Source organism: Cetorhinus maximus, chromosome 3, assembly GCF_964194155.1.
Source record: "Cetorhinus maximus chromosome 3, sCetMax3.hap1.1, whole genome shotgun sequence".
NCBI lineage: Eukaryota > Metazoa > Chordata > Chondrichthyes > Lamniformes > Cetorhinidae > Cetorhinus > Cetorhinus maximus.
The window spans coordinates 28,820,367-28,842,993 of NC_135881.1; the positions used below are offsets into that span (position 1 = coordinate 28,820,367).

Consider the following 22,627-nt stretch of genomic DNA (forward strand, 5'->3'; position numbering starts at 1 on the left):
TTGACCAACTGAGGGCAGTTCATTATGTGGTTCAACGGGCCAATATCAGCCCGGGAATCATTCAACTGCTTCCCCAAAGGGGAAAAAAAAGTGTGAAGATGTGCTGAAAGAAACTGTTTCACTGCGTAATGGCAGCAAGTTAATTTAGTACATTGGAAACCACCATTTCTCCTCCTGACAATTTAACTATCTACAAGAAGGAAAGTGATCATATTAATGCACAAATTAATCTTTATTTGGACTAATTATTCTAATTAAGTAACATATAACATATAAATTAAAAGGCAGATCAGTAGTGACCAGAGCCTAGAGTTTTTTTTTTCAGCATATTTTTACTGTATAGCCAATACATTATCTTTTGGAAACACAATGGGATACAAGCCATTTACACCAGCTTTTCTCCCCAAAAATTAATTACAGGATGTCAACTTGTGACTGTATCATTCTTCACAGGAATAACACAATACAGGTGATCAATCACTAATGTGACACTGACAATATGCCCTTAGACCTCATCCCCCTCCTTTTTGTTGAGGTATGTGCCAGTTGGCATGAGAAAAATCAAAAAATGTGGTTGTATTGTTATGCTAATGTGAAGGGAGGGGCCTTTTCGTAGTGTGTTAAAGTAATAGCTGGAGATAATACAGTAAGATCCTGAGCAAATGACTCCTTAAGTAGAGTACAATATGCAGGGTTTGTTATACAGATGAAAGAAGGGAGAATTTCTTGACCAGGGTGGACCATTTTTACAGCACTGATTTTTAGTCCTAAGTAAGAAAATTGTCACTTGATGTGTTCCTCCACATGAAAGGGAACAGAAAAGTATTTTCTGAACATAAATAAGAAAAGGAGAGTCATGAGAAGGGTTAGGAATTGAAAAGCAGATCTTTTTGTGGAGGCTGAGGGCATAGCTGAGGTTCTGAATGAATAACCTTGCCTTTACTTAAGAAGGGAAACACCCATTCAGGTATGTTCTTTGAAAAAACAAGCTTCTGTTCTTACAACCCTATAGAAGTGTCAGTCAGACAGACCATTACAGTATCAATAACAAGGGCTTCAAACACTTGATGCCTCTTAATCTTGCCCAGATAAACATTGAACCATTGAAAAAACAGATCACATAAGGAACAACTTATAGATGTTGTTATAAATCAAGCAAAGCCAACAATTCACTCGTCAAAACTGATTCCTTGCTGAGCTCATGCTTTTATTGATCTGGGTTCTTAGTCAACCATGAATAATTAAGATAGGTGGAAACCCAGATGACCAAATTGCTGGGAGTGGGTGTTGGAGCGACTGTTTGTTGGGGGAGATTGCAGGAGTGTGGAAGAGGTTGTGAGGCATGAAGGAGATTGTGGATCAGAGAAGAGATTGCTTGGGTGTTGATGATATTTTGGGATCTCAGCAAGGCTGCCCTTGACTCTAGAGAATGTCTGAATGTGGGGAAGTGAAGCAAGTTTACGTGAATATGTCCCCTGACCCACGGACATTGCTGGAAAAGCACTTGACCGCTGAATCCAGGGGTTCTTGCCTTCCTTCAGATGGGGGGTTTCCCAAGCCCTGAGAAATATAATCCTCAGCCATTAAATGTAATTATGACAGTTATAACTAAGCAAAACGCTGCCTCATTAACATTTTTAACGATAACTGACCTGCCTGTTGAAAGCAGGTTAGACACCTTCCCTGCTGCCAAGCCCACCATCTGCCTCCAATAAAACTGGGTTTTCGGTTGGGTGGGGCGGGGTGCCGCGATGGTTAGATTTTCAGATTTCTGAAAATTTAATCCACACTCCTGTTAAAATTCCACCCTCCCCAACCTTGGTAATGAAATAATTTATTTGATTTTTTATGTATCTAACAGGGCTAGACATTTTGACAAATGTAATCCAAGTTGTATCCACTTAATTTTTGCAGGAAAATAACTTTAAAGTCTTCTAGCACTCTTGTAGCAAGCTCTGATTTATGGTTTGATATTTCTGATTTAATCAAATTTGGTTTTAATTATTTGGAGATTTCTCAACAGAGTGTGTGCTTACAGGTATAAAGGTATTTGCAGCAGCAGTATTGGATTCTGTTCATCAGTATGGACAAATGATGCAAACACCCTCAATACACGTGATAGTGAATGAGGCCTCACCTGCACACATCCCAGTATTTCAAGAGGAGATAACAAAGCTTCAAATGGGAAAAGGAGGACTTTTAAACACAGTGTCAAGTATGTTATTTCTTAAATTGTATAGAAACTAAATATGCAACTGTGAAGCACCTCATCTTGAATATCATAATGTGTAGCCACAGGGGATAATGGCCTTTTCTGCAGAGATATCTTTGATTCCCTTCAGAATAGTTCATAAAACACAGTGAACTCAGTATTTCACATGTTTGGGCATAATTTTACTGTCTTTGAGCCTTAGTGCAGCCCAGCATCTCCCCTTTAAATGGCTCGTACAGAGAAGAACTATACACCAAAAAAAAGCCCTGAAACTTGAGACTTATTACCAGCTTCCAAACTAATTTGTAATCTTGGGTGTATCTGCTACTGCCGATTGAAGACAAGAGTGCCTAAGAGTTACAGTTATGGCATTCATTATGAAAGCAATAGCTTAGGACCTCAACTTTGGGGATGGGGTTGGGGAAGTGAATAATGTGCCCTCCTGGATTGTTAGCTCTCTTCATGGTGGCTGGCATAGATCGTTGACAGCATAAGACCATAAGACATAGGAGCAGAAATTAGGCCATTCAGCCTATTGAGTCTTCTCTGCCATTCAATCATGGCTGATAAGTTTCTCAACCCCATTCTCCCGCCTTCTCCCCGTAACCTTTGATCCCCTTACCAAACAAGAACCTATCTATCTCGCTCTTAAATACACTCAATGACCTGGCCTCCACAGCCTTCTGTGGCAATGAATTCCATAGATTCACCACTCTCTGGCTAAAGAAGTTTCTCCTCATCTCTGTTCTAAAATGTCTTCCCTTTATTCTGAGTCTGTGCCCTCGGGTCCTAGTCTCTCCTACTAATGGAAACATCTTCCCCACGTCCACTCTATCCAGGCCTTTCAGTATTCTGTAAGTTTCAATCAGATCCCCCTCATCCTTCTAAACTCCATCAAGTATAGACCCAGAGTCCTCAAACGTTCCTCATATGTTAAGCCTTTCATTCCTGGGATCATTCTCGTGAACCTCCTCTTGACCCTCTCCAGGGCCAGAACATCCTTCCTGAGGGATGGGGACCAAAATTGCTCACAATATTCTAAATGTGGTCTGACCAGAGCCTTATAAAGTCTCAGCAGCACATCCCTGCTTTTATATTCTAGTCCTCTCGAAATAAATGCCAACATTGCATTTGCCTTCCTAACTACTGACTCAACCTGCAAGTTAACCTTAAGAGAGTCCTGGACTAGGACTCCCAAGTCCCTTCTTCTCCCTGCTTATTTCTTTTTTAGTTGTCCTCTGTTGGTCTTTGTAGGCTTCCGAATCCCCTGGTTTGCCACTGCTCTTCGCCGCATTGTATGCTTTCTCTTTAGCTTTTATGCTGTCCCTGACTTCCCTTGTCAGCCATGGTTGCCTTGTTCTCCCTTTAGTATGCTTCTTCTTCCCAGGGATGAATTTTTGCTGTGTCTCCCAAATTACTCCCAGAAACTCCTGCCATTGCTGTTCCACTGTCTTTCCTGCTAGGCTCATCTCCCAGTCAATTCTGGCCAGCTCCTTCCTCATGCCTCTGTAGTTGCCTTTATTCAACTGTAATACCGTTACATCTGATTCCAGCTTTTTCCTCTCAAATTGCAGGGTAAATTCTATCATATTATGGTCACTTCCTCCTAAGGGTTCCTCCACCTTAAGCTCCCATGGTACGTTCATAGCAATATGAAGGTAATGAGTTCAAAGTTATTAAATTGAACTGAGCAAATCCAGTTGTATGTGGATTAATACCAGGAAAGAAATGATTATAAAAGCCAACAACTTGTTATTGAAATCCAACTGGTTCCGCAATATCTATCAGGAAAGCCAACCCGCCACCACTACCCACTCTGACCTATAAGTGACTCCAGTTCATACGAAATGCTTGATTGTTAATGTCCAGCAAAGTGGCCTTGCAAGCCACTCAGTTGAAAAATAATTTCTTCAACTGGGAGGCCCATCACCACAGGCTTAGGGCAACTAGGGAAGGGTCATCAAATGAAGCTTTGCTGATGATACCCATAGCATAATAACAATTTTTTTTTTTAAATAATGTAAAACTTGCATTACTTCTTAAAAATTGTAATCAGATTTGTTTATTTTATTCTAAGGATTATTGGTGTTTAAATATTTTGTTTCAGGGTATTTAGGGGGTTGGCTGAGTGGAAACCAATCCTCTGAAGATACTAATGTACCACAGCACTCCGTAGAGCCAGTAAAGTTTCAGATTTACTCCATGAAGGAAGAAAATATTCAAGTATGGGCTGATATTGAAAAATTAGTAACTAAAGAACACATGGAAAAAACAATACCAGTGGAGAATTTAGAGAAATTTACTGAAGAAGACTTTGAAGAAATAGCAGAGTGTTGCTCTAGAATGCATGTACTCCACAAATTTGACAAAGTTGGCCACAGCATCTTTCTATCTGGATGTATAACTGATATATGTTCTGTTCAAGATGTTATTTTTAAGGTGTGTCATGATATAGGGAAAAGAGAAGTCACACTGCGTGAAGAAATGTTTATTATGGATAAGGTGTGCTGGAAATTCTGGGTGGAAGATCATTGGGAAACCTTCAATCCAACAGTGAATGCTCAGCTTGAAAAGGCTTACAATGGGAAAGAAAATGAAATTAAAATAAGAATAGACGGAGGAGATTGTTGGGTGATTGACTTTCAAAAATACACATTGACTGACGCTGATGGAAATTCTTTTCGCATCGATCGTAGATGTGCTGGGGGTAGGTACCCATGGTTTATTAGTGAAATTGTATATCAAAAATGTCAAACATAAAGGATAACTTGTCTATATTTTTTATAATGTTAATTAAAATGTGTAAATTATGGGCTACTTTATGGATTGCAATATGCGCTCATAATTTGAAACTCAAACACAATATTCTGAAGATAAAAGTATTAAATGCTTTTGACAGAACTTTAATACTTATTCTAGGAAAGTGTTAGATTTCTTGTAAAATTGATTGTATGAATTTGAAAATAATTTGGTTCTGAAATGGATTGATAAATTGCTTTTCTATAAATATAGGGGTGCAGGAACAGAGCCCTGGGGTTTTTTGTGCACAAATCGTTGAAGGTGCAGGGCAAGTTGAGAAAATGGTTTTAAAAAAAGGCAAATGGGATCCTAGGATTTATAAATAGTGGCATAGGGACGGATTTTCATCTTGGAGGCAGAAGTCGGGGATGTCACGATCCAGCCTCCTGACTGGCTGTGTCCACCCATGCTATCTTCATGGCGGAGAAGGGCTGGATTCAGGCCACCACCTACTGCAGCAGGTCCAAGATGGAGAAGCAGGCAGGCCAGTGCTGGTGGCCGGGTTAAAAGTCATGCCTCTGTTCACTGAGACATCGACCTAGTTCTGGAGATGAGTGTGAGGCCCCGTAAGCCTCACCCCCACCCCTCCCCTGCATACTTTACTCATACCCCCATACTCCCTCACCCAGTATCCACTACATACAAAGCTCCTGAGCCCTATAATAACATTGAGAAATATTTGAGAAGCTTCTAAATCTATCAAAATGAACAAACAGTACGTCAAAATCTACATTTTAAAAACCCTCTTAATAGCTCATAGATCTGTCAAGAAAACAAAGCTCATATTATCCTTGACAGCTGTGTCAACAACACATGCTGAGCTGAATCCATTAATGGGTTTGGAACTTAGCGATGCATTCGTAACAACTCCATTGAATAACTGTATCAACAAAACCTTTACAGCTGGATACATTAAGGCCTTTGAAGTCAACCAGAACCTCAGTCATCTGTCAAACCTTTGAATAAGCCCAACTAGATGGCTGAGCTAAGGGTGTACTAAAATCTGAATTTCATTATTGTGCAATGCAGAATAGCACTTTATCTAGCAGTTCACCAAAGTAGTTGAGGAAAGGAAATCCGGCAAGTTTCACTGGTCTGGCCTGCATGTGATTTCAGATCCACAGCAATGTGGTTGACTGTTAACTACCCTCTGAAATGGCCTAGTAAGCTAAGAATAAATAAAAAATGCATTAATGCATCCAAAGACTTTTCCACTTTCACAGTGCTGTTCAATTAATGGTCACTTAGCTTTTCAAAACAAAGCCCTATCATCAATTACTGTAACAAAAAATATATATGTTATGATGCAGCTTTGCATTATGCCATATGAAGTTGCCAACACCTTTTGACCTTACATTTCATATGGTTCCATACTCCAAACCATGGATGACAACATCTCTGAGCAGGTGTGATCCAGATCTCCTTCCAAAACCAGCCAACTCCTTGAAAATCTTGGAAGGTCTGAAATGCCCACTTCTGCACTGCAGAATGGCTGGTGCAGACTTGCCCGCCCTCTTTCCCACCCCAATGAAAATTGCTGGCATGGGAATGGAGATGGGAACCCTGGAATTGGATCCTGCTTGCCATTTTTGAAGCTGATCCAATGCAGATCATCTGGGCATTGGGGTGGAAAAATCTGGCCCATTGAGTACAAAAGCAATACAATTATGATGAACCTTTAAAGTTCGGCATCAACTAAAGTACTATGTCCAATTCTGGGCATTACACTTCAGGAAGGATGTAAAGGCTTTAGGGAGGGTGTAGAAAAGATTTACAAGAATGGTTCCAGGGATGAAGCTGGACAGATAAGAGAAGCTGCAGTTCTCCTTCGAGAAGAGCAGGTTGAGGTTTGACAGAGGTATTCAAAATCATTAAGGGCCTGGAGATTAGATGGGGAGAACTGTTCCCATTGACAGCAGGACTGAGAACCGGAGGACACAGATTTAAGGTGAATGGCAAAAGAAGCAATGGCAACACGAGGAAACATTTTTTTCCCCCACACGAAGTAGTTAGGATCAGGAATGCACTGCCAGAGAGCGTGGTGCATTCATTGCTGCTTTCATTGGTGGCCTTTCATTTTCTACAGTGATGTGACACTTAATAGAAAATAAAAAAGTAATGGCGGGTAGCAAGGAGAAATATTTGTAACTAGAGATTTTACTAAAGTTTAGAGAAGGCGTTGGGTGCCAAGTATACTTATAACATTATTTACTTAAGAAATTCAACTTCAGCGTACAATATTGACCTTTTCACATGATAAAGAAACATCCGAAGGCATTGTCCCTTAATGAATTTCATGCCTTGTACTGTCAGGTGATCTCTCTCCCCCTCCACTCCTAACTCTCAATACATAAACCGTTGTACTGAACTCTGCATTTCCTAATGGGTGTAAAAAGAACTTTAAAAACAAAAAAAGATCCAGCAATTTTCTGAAGGTATCAGCTGATCTCGACAACAGCTTCTTCCCAAGGGCCAAGTCAGAAATGTATAAACAGCTGGAGACAAACATCTCAGCAACGCTAACTTGTAAATTAGGAGATCCTAAAAAAACATCAAAAGCCCGAATGTATAATAGTTCATTTAAAAAAAGCTCTAAGTTTAGACCTTCAGAGAAATTAGCATAGTTTTAAACGTGGAGGTTGAAATTCATTCAAGGAATGAAGACTACACAGCATCAAAATGGTTACAGCACAGGAAGTCATTCAGTCCATGTTAATGCTGGCGCTGTCTGCAAGAGCAACTGAACTAGTCCCATTCCAAAATATTTCCCTGTCTCTCTGCAATTTTTTTCTCAACAGGTTCTTATCCAATTACTGTCTGAAAGCCACTTTTTCCTCTTTTTATGGCTGGTTGGAGACACGACAGGCTGAATGGTCTCTCTGCACCATCTTTTCTATCATTCCAAATCCCCTCTCAACCTTCTCTCCCAGGAGAATGGTCCCAACTTCTCCAATCTATTTTCTTAACTGAAGTTAAGAATGGAACCATTCTGATGAATCTATTCTGCACCCTCTCTCATGTCTTCACATACTTCCTAAAGTGTGCTACCCAGAACTGGACACAATACTCCAGAGGCCAAACCAGTGTTTTATACAGTGTGACATAACTTACCTTGCTTTTGTATTATTTGCAAAGCCCAGGATCCTATGTTTTTTATGAACCGCTCTCTATCAATCTGCCCTGTCACTTTCAATGATTTATGCACATATACCCCCAGGTCTCCCTGCTCCTTCACCCCCCCCACCCCCGCCTTAGAATTGTACCCTTTATTTTATATTGTCTCTCCATATTCTTCTTACCAAAATGGATCACTTAACACTTCTCTGCATTAAATTTCATCTGCCACATGTCTGCCCATTCCACCAACCTGTTTGTCCTTTTGAAGTTCTACACTATCTTCCTCACAGTTCAGAACACTTCCAAGTTTCGTATCGTTCACAGATTTTGAAATTGTACCCTGTATAGCAAGGTCTAGGTCACTAATATATATATCAGGAAGGGTAGGGCTTTTAACATTGACCCCTGGGGAACTCCACTATAAACCTTCGTCCAGTCCGACAAACAACCGTCCACCACTGTTCTTTGTTTCCTGTCATTTAGCCAATTTTGTATTCATGTTGCTACAGTCCCTTTTATTGCATGAGCTCTAACTTTGCTCACAAGTCTGTTGTGTGTCACTTTATCAAATGCCTTTTAGATGTTCATATGCACCACATCAACAACATTCCTGTCATCAACCCTCTCTGTTACCTCATCAAAAAACGTAACCAAGTTAATTAATCATGATTTGCCCTTAACAGATGTATGCTGGCTTTCCTTAATTAATCCACATTTGACCAAGTGACTATTAATTTTGTCCCAAATTATAGTTTCTAAAAGCTTCCCCACCACAGGGGTTAAACTGACTGGCTTGTTGTTGCTGGAATTATTTTTGCATCCTTTTTTGAACAATGTGACATGTAATATTTCCAATTCTCCAGTCCTTTGGCACCACCCTGAATCTAAGGAAGATTGGAAAATTATGACCAGTGCTTCCCCAATTTCCACACTCACTTCATTCAGTATCCTTGGATGCATCACATCCAGTTCTGGGATTTTGTCAACTTTAGTTACAGGCAACCTATCCAATACCCCCTTCTTATCAATTTTAAACCCTTCAAGCATCTGAACCATCTCCTCTTTCACCATGATCTGGGCAGCATCTTCCTTTGCATAGACACGTAGTATTCTTTTAACACCTCAGTCATACCCCCTGCTTCCATGTGTAAATCCCCTTTTTGGTCACTAATTGATTCCTTCCACCTCTTACCATCTTTATACTATTTATATGCTAATGGAAGACCTTTGGATTTCCTTTTTTGTTAGCTGCCATCTCTTCTCATGCTCTCTCTTCGCTTCGCTTGCTTTTTCAACTCCCCTTTGAACCTTGCAAATTTGTTCATCTACATTTGCATCTGTATTATAGGAATTGTAACTAGAAAAAGTAGGCAATCACATGTGGGACTAGCTTATAGGCCTCTTAGCCAGTAGCTACACTGTAGGATAGAGTTTTTAGGCAGAAATAATGAGGCTTGTAAGAAAGAAAATAATCATGGATGATTTTAATCTTCATACAGCTTGGATGAATCAGATTGGCTAAAGTAATATGGAAGATGAGTTCAGAGTGTACTTGGGACAGTTTCTTAGAGTAGTACTTTCTAGTGCCAACCAGGCCTTTTTGGACCTGGTAATGTGAAATGGGACAGGATTAATTAATGACCTCATCGTAACGGAGCCTCTAGACAAAAGTGATCATAACAGGACAAAGTTTCACATTCAATTTGAGGGTGAGAAGTAAAGGTCTAAGACTAGTGTCTTACCCTTCTAATTGCCTTTATTTAAGTTTATGAAGACAGATATGGTTAAAGTGAACTGGGAAAGTATGTTAAAAGGTAGGACAGTAAAAGAGCAGTGGCAGACATTTAAGGAGATGTTTCATAACTCTTAGCATAGATATATTTAATGAAAAAAGAAGGGAAGACTTTGAGAAGAATGCACCATCCATGTCCATTGTAAGTCAGAAAATTGGACAGATTTTAGAAACCAGCAAAGCATAAGTAAAAAATAATGAGGGGGAAATTAGCATATGAGAGAAAGCCAGCTAGAAATATAAAAACAGATAATAAGAGTTTCTACAAGTATTTAAAAAGGAAAAGAGTAGCTAAAGTGAGCATTGGTCACTTAGAGGGCAAGACTGGGGAATTAATAACGGGAAACAAAGAAATGGCAGAGCTGTTGAACAGGTATTTTGTGTCTATCTTCACTGCAGAAGACACAAAAAAAATCCCAAGAGTATTTGAAAATCAAGAGATAAAAGGGAGGGAGGAACTTGAAATAAACCCAATCACAAGGGAAAAGGCACTAGTAAAACTATTAGAACTAAAGGCTGATAAGTCCCCTTAACCTGATGGCCTCATCCTAGGTATTAAAAGAAGTGGCTGCGGAGATAGCAGAGGCATTAGTTGTGATCTTCCAAAATTCCCTAGATTCTGGAAGGTCCCAGCGGATTGGAAAATCATCAATGTGATATCTATCTTCAAGAAAGGAGGGAGAGAGAAAGCAGGAAACTATAGGCCAGTTAGCCTAACATTTGTCATAAAGAGAATGCTAGAATCCTTTATTAATGAGATAATACCAGGACATTTGGAAAATCATGCTACAATCGGGCAGAATCAACATAGTTTTCTGAAAGGAAAATCATGTTTGACTCATTTGATAGAGATTTTTTGAGGAAGTAGGAAGCAAGGTGGATAAGGGGGAACCTGTAGATGTGGTGTACTTGGATTTCCAAAAGGCATTTGATAAGGTCCACATGAGAGGTAACTTCACAAAATTAGAGCTCATGGTCAGACGGTAACACTTTAGAATGGATAAAGGATTGATTAGCTAACAGGAAGCAGAGAATAGGGATAAATAGGTTATTTTCCACTTGACAAGCTGTAACAAATGGAGTGCCACAGGTTCAGTGCTGGTGCCTCATCTGTTTACACTCTATTTTAATGACTTGGATGAAGGGACTGAAAACATGGTAGCTAAGTTTGCTGATGACACAAAGATAGGTAGGAAAGTAAGTCGTCAAGAGGACTTCGGGGAGAATATTCTCGCAGGTGGGTGCGCAGCCAATCGCCGCCATTTTATGTGGGTGGGCCAATTAAGGTCTGCCCAGCGTGACGCGCACCCGGAAGCGCTGAGCACTCCCTGCGGGTGGGGGGAGGAGGGAGAGTCAGGGCCTGCGCTCTTTCGCACAGAAATCTCCAAGGCACGGAGCTGCCGCAGGGAGATTACTTTGATTTTGAAAAATTGAAATTAAAAAAAATTATTCAGACATGACCCCTCATGTGACAGTGTCACATGAGCTAGGACATGTCAACGAATTTTAATAAAAATTTTTATTAAAACTTATACACCCTTCATGAAACCTCACCCTGCCTGTGGATGAGATTCCATGAAAAATGCGAAGGCCGGCTGGGCTCTTCGCCTGCCCGTCAACCTCAAGGCAGTCCTGTTAATTGTTACAAATGGTTTTTAAATGGCCTTAGTAGGCCTTTGACAGTTTGGCAGGCGTGCAGCCAACTTCGGTGCGCACCCGCCGAACTGAAGATCAGAATGACGCGCGGTGATGTCAGGACGCACGCCTGATGTCACCGCGTGTCATTTTACACGTCGGCGAGCAGGGCCCGTCCCCACATGCTGACCAGAAGATTCAGGCCATCGGGTCTGTGAAGGGTAGATGTGAGCAAAAATGTGGCAGATATAGTATAATGTCAGAAAATGTGAACTTGCCCACTTTGACAGGAAGAATAGAAAAGCAATTTATCAAATGGAGAGAAACTGCAGAACTCTATGGTACAGTGGGATCTGAGTGCCCTGGTACATGAATCACCAAAGGTTAGTATGCAGGTACAGGAAGTGATTAGGAAGGCGAACGGAATGTTGGTGTTTATTGCAAGGGGAATCGAGTGTAAAAGTAGGGAAGTGTTGCTACAGTTTTACAGGGCCTTAGTGAGATCGCATCTGGAGTATTGTGTACAATTTTGGTTTCCTTATTTAAAGGACATAATAGCATTTGAAATGTTCAGAGAAGGTTCACTCATCTAATTCCTGGGATGAAGGGGTTATCTTATGAGGAAAGGTTGAGCAGGTTGGGCCTACACCTACTAGTGTTCCAAAGAATGAGGGGTGATCTTATTGAAACATGTAAGATCCTGAGGGGACTTGACAGATGTGTAGTTTTGGTCCCCTTACCTCAGAAAGGACATTATTGCCATAGCGGGAGTGCAATGAAAGTTCACCAGACTTGTTCCGGTGATGGCGGGACTGTCTTATGAGGAGAGATTGGGCAAACTGGGCCTGTATACTCTCGAGTTTCAGAGAATGAGAAGTGATCTCATTGAAACCTACAAAATACCTAAAGGAATAGACATGGTAGATGCAGGTAAGATGTTTCCCCTGGTTGGGGAGTCTAGAACCAGGGGACACAATTTCAAAATAAGGGGGAAGCCACTCAGGACCGAGATGAGGAGAAATTTCTTTACTCAGAGGGTTGTGAATCTTTGGAATTCTCTATTCCCAAAGGGCCGTGGAAGCTCAGTCATTGAGTATGTTGATTGATAGATTTCTGATTAACAATAAAGGGTTATGGGGATAGTGTAGGCAAAAGGCATTGAAGTGTTTGATCAGCCATGATCGCAGGCTTGATGGGCTGAATGGCCGCCTCCTGTTCCTATGACAGTGTGGATGCTGAGAGAATATTTCCCCTTGTGGAGGAGTCTAGAACCAGGGGACACTGTTTAAAAATTAAAGGTTTTCCATTTAAGATGGAGATGAGGAGAATTTTTTTCTCTCCAAGGGTAGCTATTCTGTGGAATTCTCTTCCCCAGAGAGCACTGGAAGCTGGATCGTTGAATACATTCAAGGTTGAGTTAGACAGATTTTTGATTGAAAGGGAGTCGAGGGTTATGGAGGGCAGACAGGAAGGTGGAGTTGAGGCCACAATCAGATCAGCCATGATCTTGTCGAATGGCGGAGCAGGCTCGAGGGGCCGATTGACACTCTTCAGCTCCTAATTCTTGTGTCTTGAAGAATTTTGAACCAATGGGCTTACTCTTCCATCAAGCTACCTAACCTTAATTGCCTCTTATAGTGGTGCTCCTTATTACTTAAGTTAAGCATTAGCTCAAATAGAATGCTTGTTACCAAGCTCTGTTTTCATTGCAGATGAACTTCCAGATTCCTGGGAGATTGGAGAAAATGAAACCACATGTTCTGAAGTACATCTGAAACCTGATTCCTTAGAATACCAAGAAGTAGCTCGTGACTTTCAAGGCACATTAGGCAAAGCTGCAACCAGCCAAACGTTTAAAATTGACTCAGTAAGCATTGATATCCTTTCCCAAATAGTGTTAGCAAAAATGATAACAATTTCAAAATAATTTAAATGTACAAATGTAACCTCTTTCAAATCAACCTTTATGGTCGGCCTGTGCCTATTGGCTTGGGAGAGGGAAAATTGTTTCAGGCTCTTGCTACTCATGACTATTGAGTGCCTGCTACTTGAAAATGCATAATATTTAACATATGTTTGAAAAGCAGGACAAATCCAAAATGGCCAATTATTACCCCATCAGTCTACTCTCAATCATCAGTAAAGTGATGGAAGAGGTCATCAACAGTGCTATCAAGCGGAACTTGCTTAGCAATAACCTGCTCACTGACTCTCCATTTGGGTTCCGCCAGGGTCACTCAGCTCCTGACCTCATTACAGTCTTGGTTCAAACATGGACAAAAGAGCTGAACTCCAGAGGTAGGATGAGAGTGACTGCCCTTGCCATTAAGGCAGCATTTGACCAAGTGTGGCATCAAGGTGACCTAGCAAAACTGGAGTCAGTGGGAATCAGGGAAAGCTCTCTGCTGGTTGGAATCATACCTAGCACAAAGGAAGATGGTTGTGGTTGGGCAATCATCTCAGCTCCAGGACATCATTGCAGGAGTTCCTCAGGGTAGTGTCCTAGGCCCAACCATCTTCAGCTGCTTCAGCAATGACCTTCCTTCCATCATAAGGTCAGAAGTGGGGATGTTCACTGATGGTTGCACAATGTTCAGCACCATTTGCAACTCTTCAGATACTGAAGCAGTCCGTGTCCAAATGCAGCAAGACCTGGACAATATCCAGGTTTAGGCTGACATGTGGTAAGTAGAATTCATGCCACACAAGTGCCAGGCAATGACCAACTCCAACAAGAGAGAATCTAACTATCGTCTCTTCACAGTCAATGGCATTACCATCACTGAAACCCCACTATCAACATCCTGGGGGTTACCATTGACCAGAAACTGAACTGGATGAGCCATATCCAAGAGCCATCTTGGATACAAAAGCAGGTCAGAGGCTAGGAATCCTGTGGCAAATAACTCACCTCATTCCCCAAAGCCTTTCTACCATCTACAAGGCACAAGTCAGGAGTGTAATAGAATACTCTCCACTTGCCTGGATGAGTGTGGGTCCAACAACACTCGAAGCTTGACACCATCCAGGACAATGCAGCCTACTTGATTGGCACTCCCTCCACCACCGATGTACTTTGGCAGCAGTGTACACCATCTACAAGATGCGCTGCAGGAACTCACCAAGCCTCCATATACAGCACCTTCCAAACCCATGACCGCTAACACCTAGAGGACAAGAGCAGCAGACGCATGGGAACACCACAACTTGAAAGCTCCCCTCCAAGCCACTCACATAGAAAATAGAAGCAGGAGTGGCTTCGAGCCTGTTCCACCATTCAATATGATCATGGTTGATCCTCTATCTCAATGTCATGCACCCGCTCTCTCCCCATACCCCTTGACACCTTTCGAGTCCAGAAATCTATCTAGTTCCTCCTTAAATATATTCAGTGACTTGGCCTCCACAGCTTCTGTGGTAGAGAATTCCACAGGTTCACCACCCTGAGTGAAGACGCTTCTCATCTCGGTCCTAAATGACCTACCCTGTATCTTAAGACTGTGACCCCTTGTTCTAGACACCACAGCCAGAGGAAACATCATCCCTGCATCCAGTCTGTCCATCCCTGTTAGAATTCTATACGTTTCAATGAGATCCCCTCTCATTCTTCTAAACTCTAGTGAATACAGGCCCAGTCGACCCAATCTCTCCTCATATAACAATTCTGCCTTCCCAGGAATCAGTGAACCTTCGTTGTGCTCCCTCTATGGTAAGTATATCCTTTCTTGGGTAAGGAGACCAAAATTATGCACAATACTCCAGGTGTGGTCTCACCAAGGCCCTATACAGCTGTGGTAAGACATCCTTGCTCTTGTACTTAAGCCCTCTCGCAATGAAGGCCAACATGCCATTTGCCGCCTTAACTGCTTACTGCACCTGCATGCTTTCAGTGATTGATGTACAAGGACACCCAGGTCCCTTTGTACATCAACATTTCCCTATCTATCACCATTTAAATAATACTCTGCCATTCTGTTTTTCCTACCAAAGTGGATAACTTCACACTTATCCACATTATACTACATCTGTTATGTGTTTGCCCAATCAACCTGTCTAAATCACCTTGAAGCCCCTAACACCCTCCTCACTGCTCACATTCCCATCAAGTTTCGTGACATCAGAAAACTTGGATATTTACATTTGGTTCCCTCATCCAAATCATTGATATATATTGTGAATAGCTGGGACCCAAGCACTGATCCCTGCGGCACCCCACTAGTCATTGCCTGTCACTCCAAAAAAGACCCATTAATCCTGTTTGTTAACCAATTCTCAATCCATGCCAATATATTACCCCCAAACCCATGTGCTTTAATTTTACACACTAACCTCTTATGTGAGAATTTATCAAAATCTTTCTCACCATCCTGACTTGGAAATATATCGCCGTTCCCTCATTGTTCACTGGGTCAAAATCCTGGAACTCTCTCCCTAACAGCACTGTGGGTGTATCTACACCACATGGACTGCAACGGTTCAAGAAGGCAGCTCATCCCCACCTTCTCTAGGGCAAGTAAGAATGAGCAATAAATGCTGGCCCAGCCAGCGATGCCCACATCCCGTGAATGAATTTTAAAAAACTTCCGTTTGAATGCTTTCAGCAAATTCACATGCCCGATCAACCTATTCCAAAGGTCAGCAACTGTGAATAGTATGACCACCTAAACACCTAGTTCTTAATTTACATAACTTATACTTGCAACTAACTGTCCATATTCAATTTGTTTGTGTATTGATCTGCCAGTGGTTAACTTATTATTTTTCTTTGTGACATTGGTAGATGGCTTTTCACAAATGTATCTACTAACACAATCATCATATTTGACTGACTGTAGATCACAAGGATCCAGAATCCCACACTTTGGCGATTGTATGTTGCAAAAAGAAATGAAATGAACAGACAGCGACCTCATCAGCAGAATGAAAAATTTCTCTACCATGGAACTTCCTCAGAGATATGTTCTAAGATCAATGCAGATGGTTTTAACAGGAGCTACTGTGGTTTAAATGGTAGGTTTATCATATATGAATGAAGAGAGAATCTTGTGCTATACCCATACAATGGGTATGTGCTCTGGCAGGTGAGACTCTGCCAGGAGCACAGAAGCAGAATATTTATTGTGTACATTTATTGGGGAGATATTAAGTTCTGAGAGTGGTTACTTACGTTCTTCAAACCATATTTGTTTAGGCCAGAGGACTCCAACCTGTGGCTCCAAAGCTGCATGCAGCTCTTTAACATCTCATTTGTGGCTCCCAGTCTTATTCATTTGGATCATATTAACATGCAAAAAAAGCTAAAAAAAAATCTAAAGAAGTAAGAATTATGTTTTTATTGTGGAGGTGAAAGGCTATTCGTTATGCTGCTCTTTAAGGTTTTAAATTATTAATGAAAAATATATTGAATATTGCTGAAGAGACCTGTTGCCGAAGCTTTTCATCTTGTACTCAGGACAAATGCAAGAATGCCAAATTTCAATTGAACACAACAATTTATACTACATGAGAAAAGGGTACTGATTGGTTGGCAATTCAACTATGATTGGCCAAGGCATTGCCATGGAGAAAGCAATGGGGAGCTATAGGCTCCCCAAGCTCCCAGGTAATTTTTATAAAAGCACAAGGCTTGAACATATTCCTTTCGCTTTCAGAGAATAGGTCCCACATACGAATGCTTCTAGTGAGCCTAAATGAGCTACATCATGAGCTTGACTGATTGGACCGTAACTTCCAAGCTCCCCAGCATCGTATTGGGGATGGGGTGGTACCCCAGCGATGCACTGAGGAATCCCCTTGGGAAGGTAAGACTTGCACGGAAATTGCCCAGAAGTGCAAACTTCCCCTGGGTAATTGCCCTGCACCAGAACCATCCAAAAATGTGATTTAAATCGCAAACTTTGATGGTTCAGACTGGGTTACACCAATAGAAAAAAGTTAGAAGAATTAAAACCTCTTCTAATTTCTGGGTAGGTATTGTACAGACCCAGACTGACTACCCCACTTCCCTACCCCATAGGACTCCCCCGTGATGCCTCCAGGGCCCTCCGACTACCCCCCCTCCCCATGGGATTCCCCCCACCTGCATGGCCACCCCGACCTCCATTTCCACCCCCCCTTCCCAACCTCTATGCTGCCCAACTATGGAATCACATCTAGCTGGACGTTTTACTTTGGGTTTTGCACACACGGGCTGGTTGAGTACAGTCTGGACTCTGCCTATTATGAACAACCGAAGGAACGTGCAGATAATCGCTGGGATATACAGCTTACATACCTGGCATCGCACCGGCATTGAAACTCATACACAATGCTGCTCAATTAGGTGGTAGGCGGAATGTCTTTTTGGACTGAGAGCAGCATCCTATTGGTGGAAAATACCACTGTGTATCCACTGCATAGTAGCGGGGTGAAATCGGGCACAAACATATTCCTGCTCTAAATAAACCTGTTTGAGTGGTATAACTACACTATGGTTAGAGATAATGCCTTTGATTTGAGGAGCAAGTTTCATTGTTGCAACCATTATTGTTTCTAATATAGTTCAGACGATAAATTGTGAATGTGCTTTTTGATTCTCGTGATTAGAGAAGATTCTATAGCCAAAAATAAAAGTCTTTAATTCTACACAAATTAAAATCTATTTCAAAGGTGACAAAATTATAGTTAAAGATAATCAAAAATGTGATAATTCAGAGTTAGGTTGATTTTTTACACTTTTTTTTGCTGATAAATTCAATACATGTATTTTATTTATTTTATACCTGAAAGTTATGCATTCTACCCGATTCCACAACTTTCACCAGAACTGAAAAGTCAACAACCTGAAATATTATGGCCGAGGGGGTGGAGTTTGAAAGAGAGGGGACGTAACATTGGACGTCATGCCCTGTCCTATGGCCTGCCATTCCTAGGGCCTATTTGCCCACCTCTGCACCCACAGCAATTTTACCAATGGTGGGGAGGCATCAGTAGGTCCTCACGCCAAAGGGCCAGTTGATATCCTTAAATGGGCATTAATGTCAACTTGAAAGCCACCTCCTGCCGCGCTGGGATTTTCCCCACAGTGGGAGAGGCCCAGCAGAATTCACTGGTGGGGCTGGTGGCCGATCGGAGGTGGGGAGTGAGGCCTCCTTTATGGCCCCCTGTCACAGTCGAAAGGAGGCCCACTTCCCCCTCTGACACTGTCCCATCCTATCATCAGTACTCTTGAGTTCTTCCCCCCAGGACTCCACCATCGACACCACAGATGCAGCTCTCTAAGACACACCCCCAGACCTTTCCCAGACACACTTTGCCCTCTGCCCCCTGCCTCCACCCCACCTTTCCAGCCTTCGCACAGCACCCCTGCCCAGCATCCCTTCCGCCCTTCCACCCCCACTTCACCAGCCTTGGTGCAGCTTTGGCTGCCACCACACAAAAGCAGTCCCTAAGAATACGAACTGACCTGAAAGTCCAGGCAGAAGTCTACCTTACCAGGTGCACACCCTCATGGACTAAAAACGTTCTTAATTCCTGCTGGCGGGGGGCTTAATTTGGTGGGGGAACAAGATTCTGTATGTGTTGGCCTTTTTGATGAGCATTCATGAGATGCTATTGGAGCCCCGGTGGAGCACTTGACCCACCTTTAAGCCGCTATGGAAGGCTGAAGAACAAGATTCCAAACCAATTTCCTGACATCAGGAAACCGATTTTTGGCCTCCTGCCAACTCTTCTTCTCCTGCCTGCCACAATTCTCGCCACCAGGCAGGGGGGAGGCTGGGGGTTAGAATTTCACCCTGAAGGAACCCCCACCCAAATATCAACAAGGACACAGCAGAGACCGATACGGTAGTGTTACAGATAAAATGCCATCCCCTTAACTGTTTGTGTTTCAGGACAATCTGGCATATCCAGAATCCCTTATTACCTTTCAAGTTTAATTTACAAGTTACAAAGGTAACTACAGGGAGGATGGATTATGTGTGAGGGTCTAGAATAGTTTATTCTGGAAAAGGCCCAGTGGAGATTCTTCAGCGTACAGATAAATTGAACTCTAATATATTCATCACAAACTCTAAAACCTGACTTAATCTTAGAAGAGGGTAGCTGCACAGAGTTTATATTTAACTATTTATACAGAGGATAGGGAGTGCATTGCCAGAAAGTCTGTGGAAAGTGATTGTGTGGAAGAATTTGTAGTTTGGATTGATGTTTGAGGGCAGTTATAAAGGCAATAGGCACTGGCTTCCAACACTGGCTGGATGTATTGCTGTGTCTTTTTACACACAAATGTACAGGACTAAAAGGAATAAGGATGTGATACTGATAGCCAAAACTGTGGAATAGATTACCAATTATAGCAAGGGGAACTGATTCAATTAATTTCTAATTCAGCAAAGGAGTTTGCTGTCGAAGTTTGGCAGTATTAAAACCTAATCCAGATCTCAAGGATGTAATGAGGTGAATAGCATTTTTTGCCTTAGTGCAGTAAGGAATAATCCACCCTCAGCCAGCACCATAACATGCTATTTGTTATGGAATATGATGCTTCATTTTAGAAAAGTATTTTTGACCAGGTTATATTGCACTCTGCTTTCTTTGGATATTATAACTTGTGACATTATAAAGTAAAACCACTTTTGTAGCATCACTAGTTTAATTACTCAAAGCAAGAAAAATATAAGAGGAGTCAAATGGGACAACTTAGTAGTATCAGTACATTTTAATATGCCTTTACACTGCAAGTTTAGTGTCACTACAAAGCATCTTTTGCTTCGTACTATAAATAAATTTCTGTATTATAAATTGGGTGTGAAGCTCTGCACCAACTCCCTCCTCTGGTGCTAGATTGGATTTAGGCTGCATTTATGGTTCAGTGTTGGATCAGTCAATAAGAAGCAACAGTTCTAATATAAATGCAACAAAGATGTAACCAACATTTTTGTTCTTCACTCACTGTAGAAGTAAACCTAGATTATGGAGTGTTTTTTAATTTGAATAATGAAGAAAACCATTTAATAATTGACCTAAATTAAACAAGTGTATGGTGTAAAACATCTCCTGGACAAAATAATAATGCAAAAGGATAAAGCTGTTGGAATAATTTCATGACAAAATGAAAAAAGTATTAAATGCATTGACATGTATTTCAGAGCTCATTATATAATTAACATTTAGTAACTAACATCTGGCAAACCTTTTTACAGCTGTTTATTTTGGAGACGGAACATATTTTGCTCAGAATGCAGCATATTCTGCACAGGACACATATTCAAAACCTGATGCAACAGGATGCAAAGTGGTGTACAGAGCAAGAGTTTTAACTGGGGATTATTGTAAAGGGAAGGCAGGCCTGAAGGAAGCACCACTCAAAGATCAACAAGCGCACAGCAGAGACCGATACAACAGCGTCACAGATAACGTGCAATCCCCTGAAGCGTTTGTTGTGTTTCAGGATAATCAGGCATATCCAGAATACCTTATTACCTTTCATGTCTAATAGTGAGCAGAAACTTTGATAGTCATTGCAACTTCATTCTTTTGTGCTACTTTGAAGATTTAATAAAAGAACATGGATGTGATTTTTCCTGCATCTGTAAAGAATCCATTTTCCAAGAACAAGGCAACAAGAAACATCCCAAACCCAACCTTTCACAACCAAATTTACTTGGCTGCCTGGAGGCACAAGGGCTGATCGGGCTGTTTGAATCATTGCAATGGGAACTCAGTTTCACTTTATTAAAGCAGAGGATAACAGCAACCGGCTTCCACTGGCAGAACCATTCACACATGCCAGCTCCCCTGACACCAGTAGCACTCCCCATGGCCAACAAATGAAAGTTGAACAGTTGGCAGTTGTCGTTGTTAGCTGCAGCCATTAAGGCAGATTATCTCACTATTCTTAACAACTACTGCTGAAAAATTCACCTTATAAAACTCAAAATGAAACTAGTTTTTCTCTTACCAGTGCTGCTTAAGTGCTTTGTAATATCTAAACTTTTGAATAGGAAAAGCTATATAGAAGTACATTACGAAATACATGTTTTGAAACTTATCACCTCCTTTACTAGTTAATTGTGAGAGTATGTGTAGAACTAAGAAAATTACAATATTTTCCTTTAGGATCTTTACAGGAGATTTGAAATGTGAATCATCAGATCTGCCAGTATTACTTGTATATTGCTAAGTGTGTGTAGTGGGAAAGGAAATATTTGCATTTTAGTACACTTATATTATCTACTAAAATCAGTTCAAGGGATTATTTTTTTCTGGTTACTACACATGCAGTAATATTGTGTAGAGAAATTTTGACCATATCCATATGCACGCATGGACTAGAATACATCCTTCCCCCCCCCCCAGTTATGATGTTTCTTTGGGGCTGGAAATAATAGATTTCTGTGCTGGGGCATTGGAAATAGCTAGTACCTGCAAGTCGCCAGTGTGTTTAACTTGGTTACTGATGAACATTCCTGGTATCCTTTCTTTCAACTTCTTTATTTTTAATTATTGTTTATTAGTAGTTAGTTTATAAATGTGTCTGTGTTTGTATTAGTCATATGATTCTTGTATCCCAAATAAAACAAACAAAACATATGTGTTTTCTGATTCAAGTTCTATTTATGCATATGTAACATGGCATCACTGCCCCAGAATTTTCTGGAGTGGAGCATGGCGAGTTACATTTTTCTCCCCACTCTTCAGCTCAATTTTTTTTTTATGCTTTCACAGGATGTGGGTAATAAATGCTGGCATGGCCAGCAATGCCCATTCCTAATTGCCCTTAAAGGTGGTGGTGAGTTGCCTTCTTGAACCGCTGCCGACCATGTGGTGTAGAGAGAGACACACTACTGTTGAGGGGGGGTAAAAGTGCACACCAAACATGGCAAGGTCAACGGTCATCTGGAACCTCGGAACAAACTCTTAATGGGATTTCAGGACAGAGAAACAAATAGGACATTAGAGTCAAATTAGTTGCAGAAAGAAATAGAGGGAAAGGAAGATGGGATTGAGGGAGAAACAAGAAATGGAATTAAAATGTTACAAACCTTCGATAACAATTTACTGCAGGAATGAGACTCCAGTTTCAATTA

At 41.3% G+C, this 22,627-nt stretch overlaps 1 protein-coding gene across 1 annotated transcript in view; it reads left to right on the top strand.

Moving 5' to 3' along the window:
* The window catches only part of LOC144676950 (protein mono-ADP-ribosyltransferase PARP14-like), a 61,555-nt gene extending 40,440 nt beyond the window's left edge, over positions 1-21,115 (top strand). The window contains exons 12-16 of the mRNA XM_078537233.1: positions 2,024-2,215; positions 4,320-4,919; positions 13,268-13,422; positions 16,391-16,565; positions 20,741-21,115. Of these exons, the coding sequence (XP_078393359.1) occupies positions 2,024-2,215; positions 4,320-4,919; positions 13,268-13,422; positions 16,391-16,565; positions 20,741-21,033 (1,415 nt within the window). The 3' untranslated portion in view covers positions 21,034-21,115. The remainder of the gene's footprint in view (positions 1-2,023; positions 2,216-4,319; positions 4,920-13,267; positions 13,423-16,390; positions 16,566-20,740) is intronic.
* Positions 21,116-22,627: the final 1,512 nt, after the last annotated feature.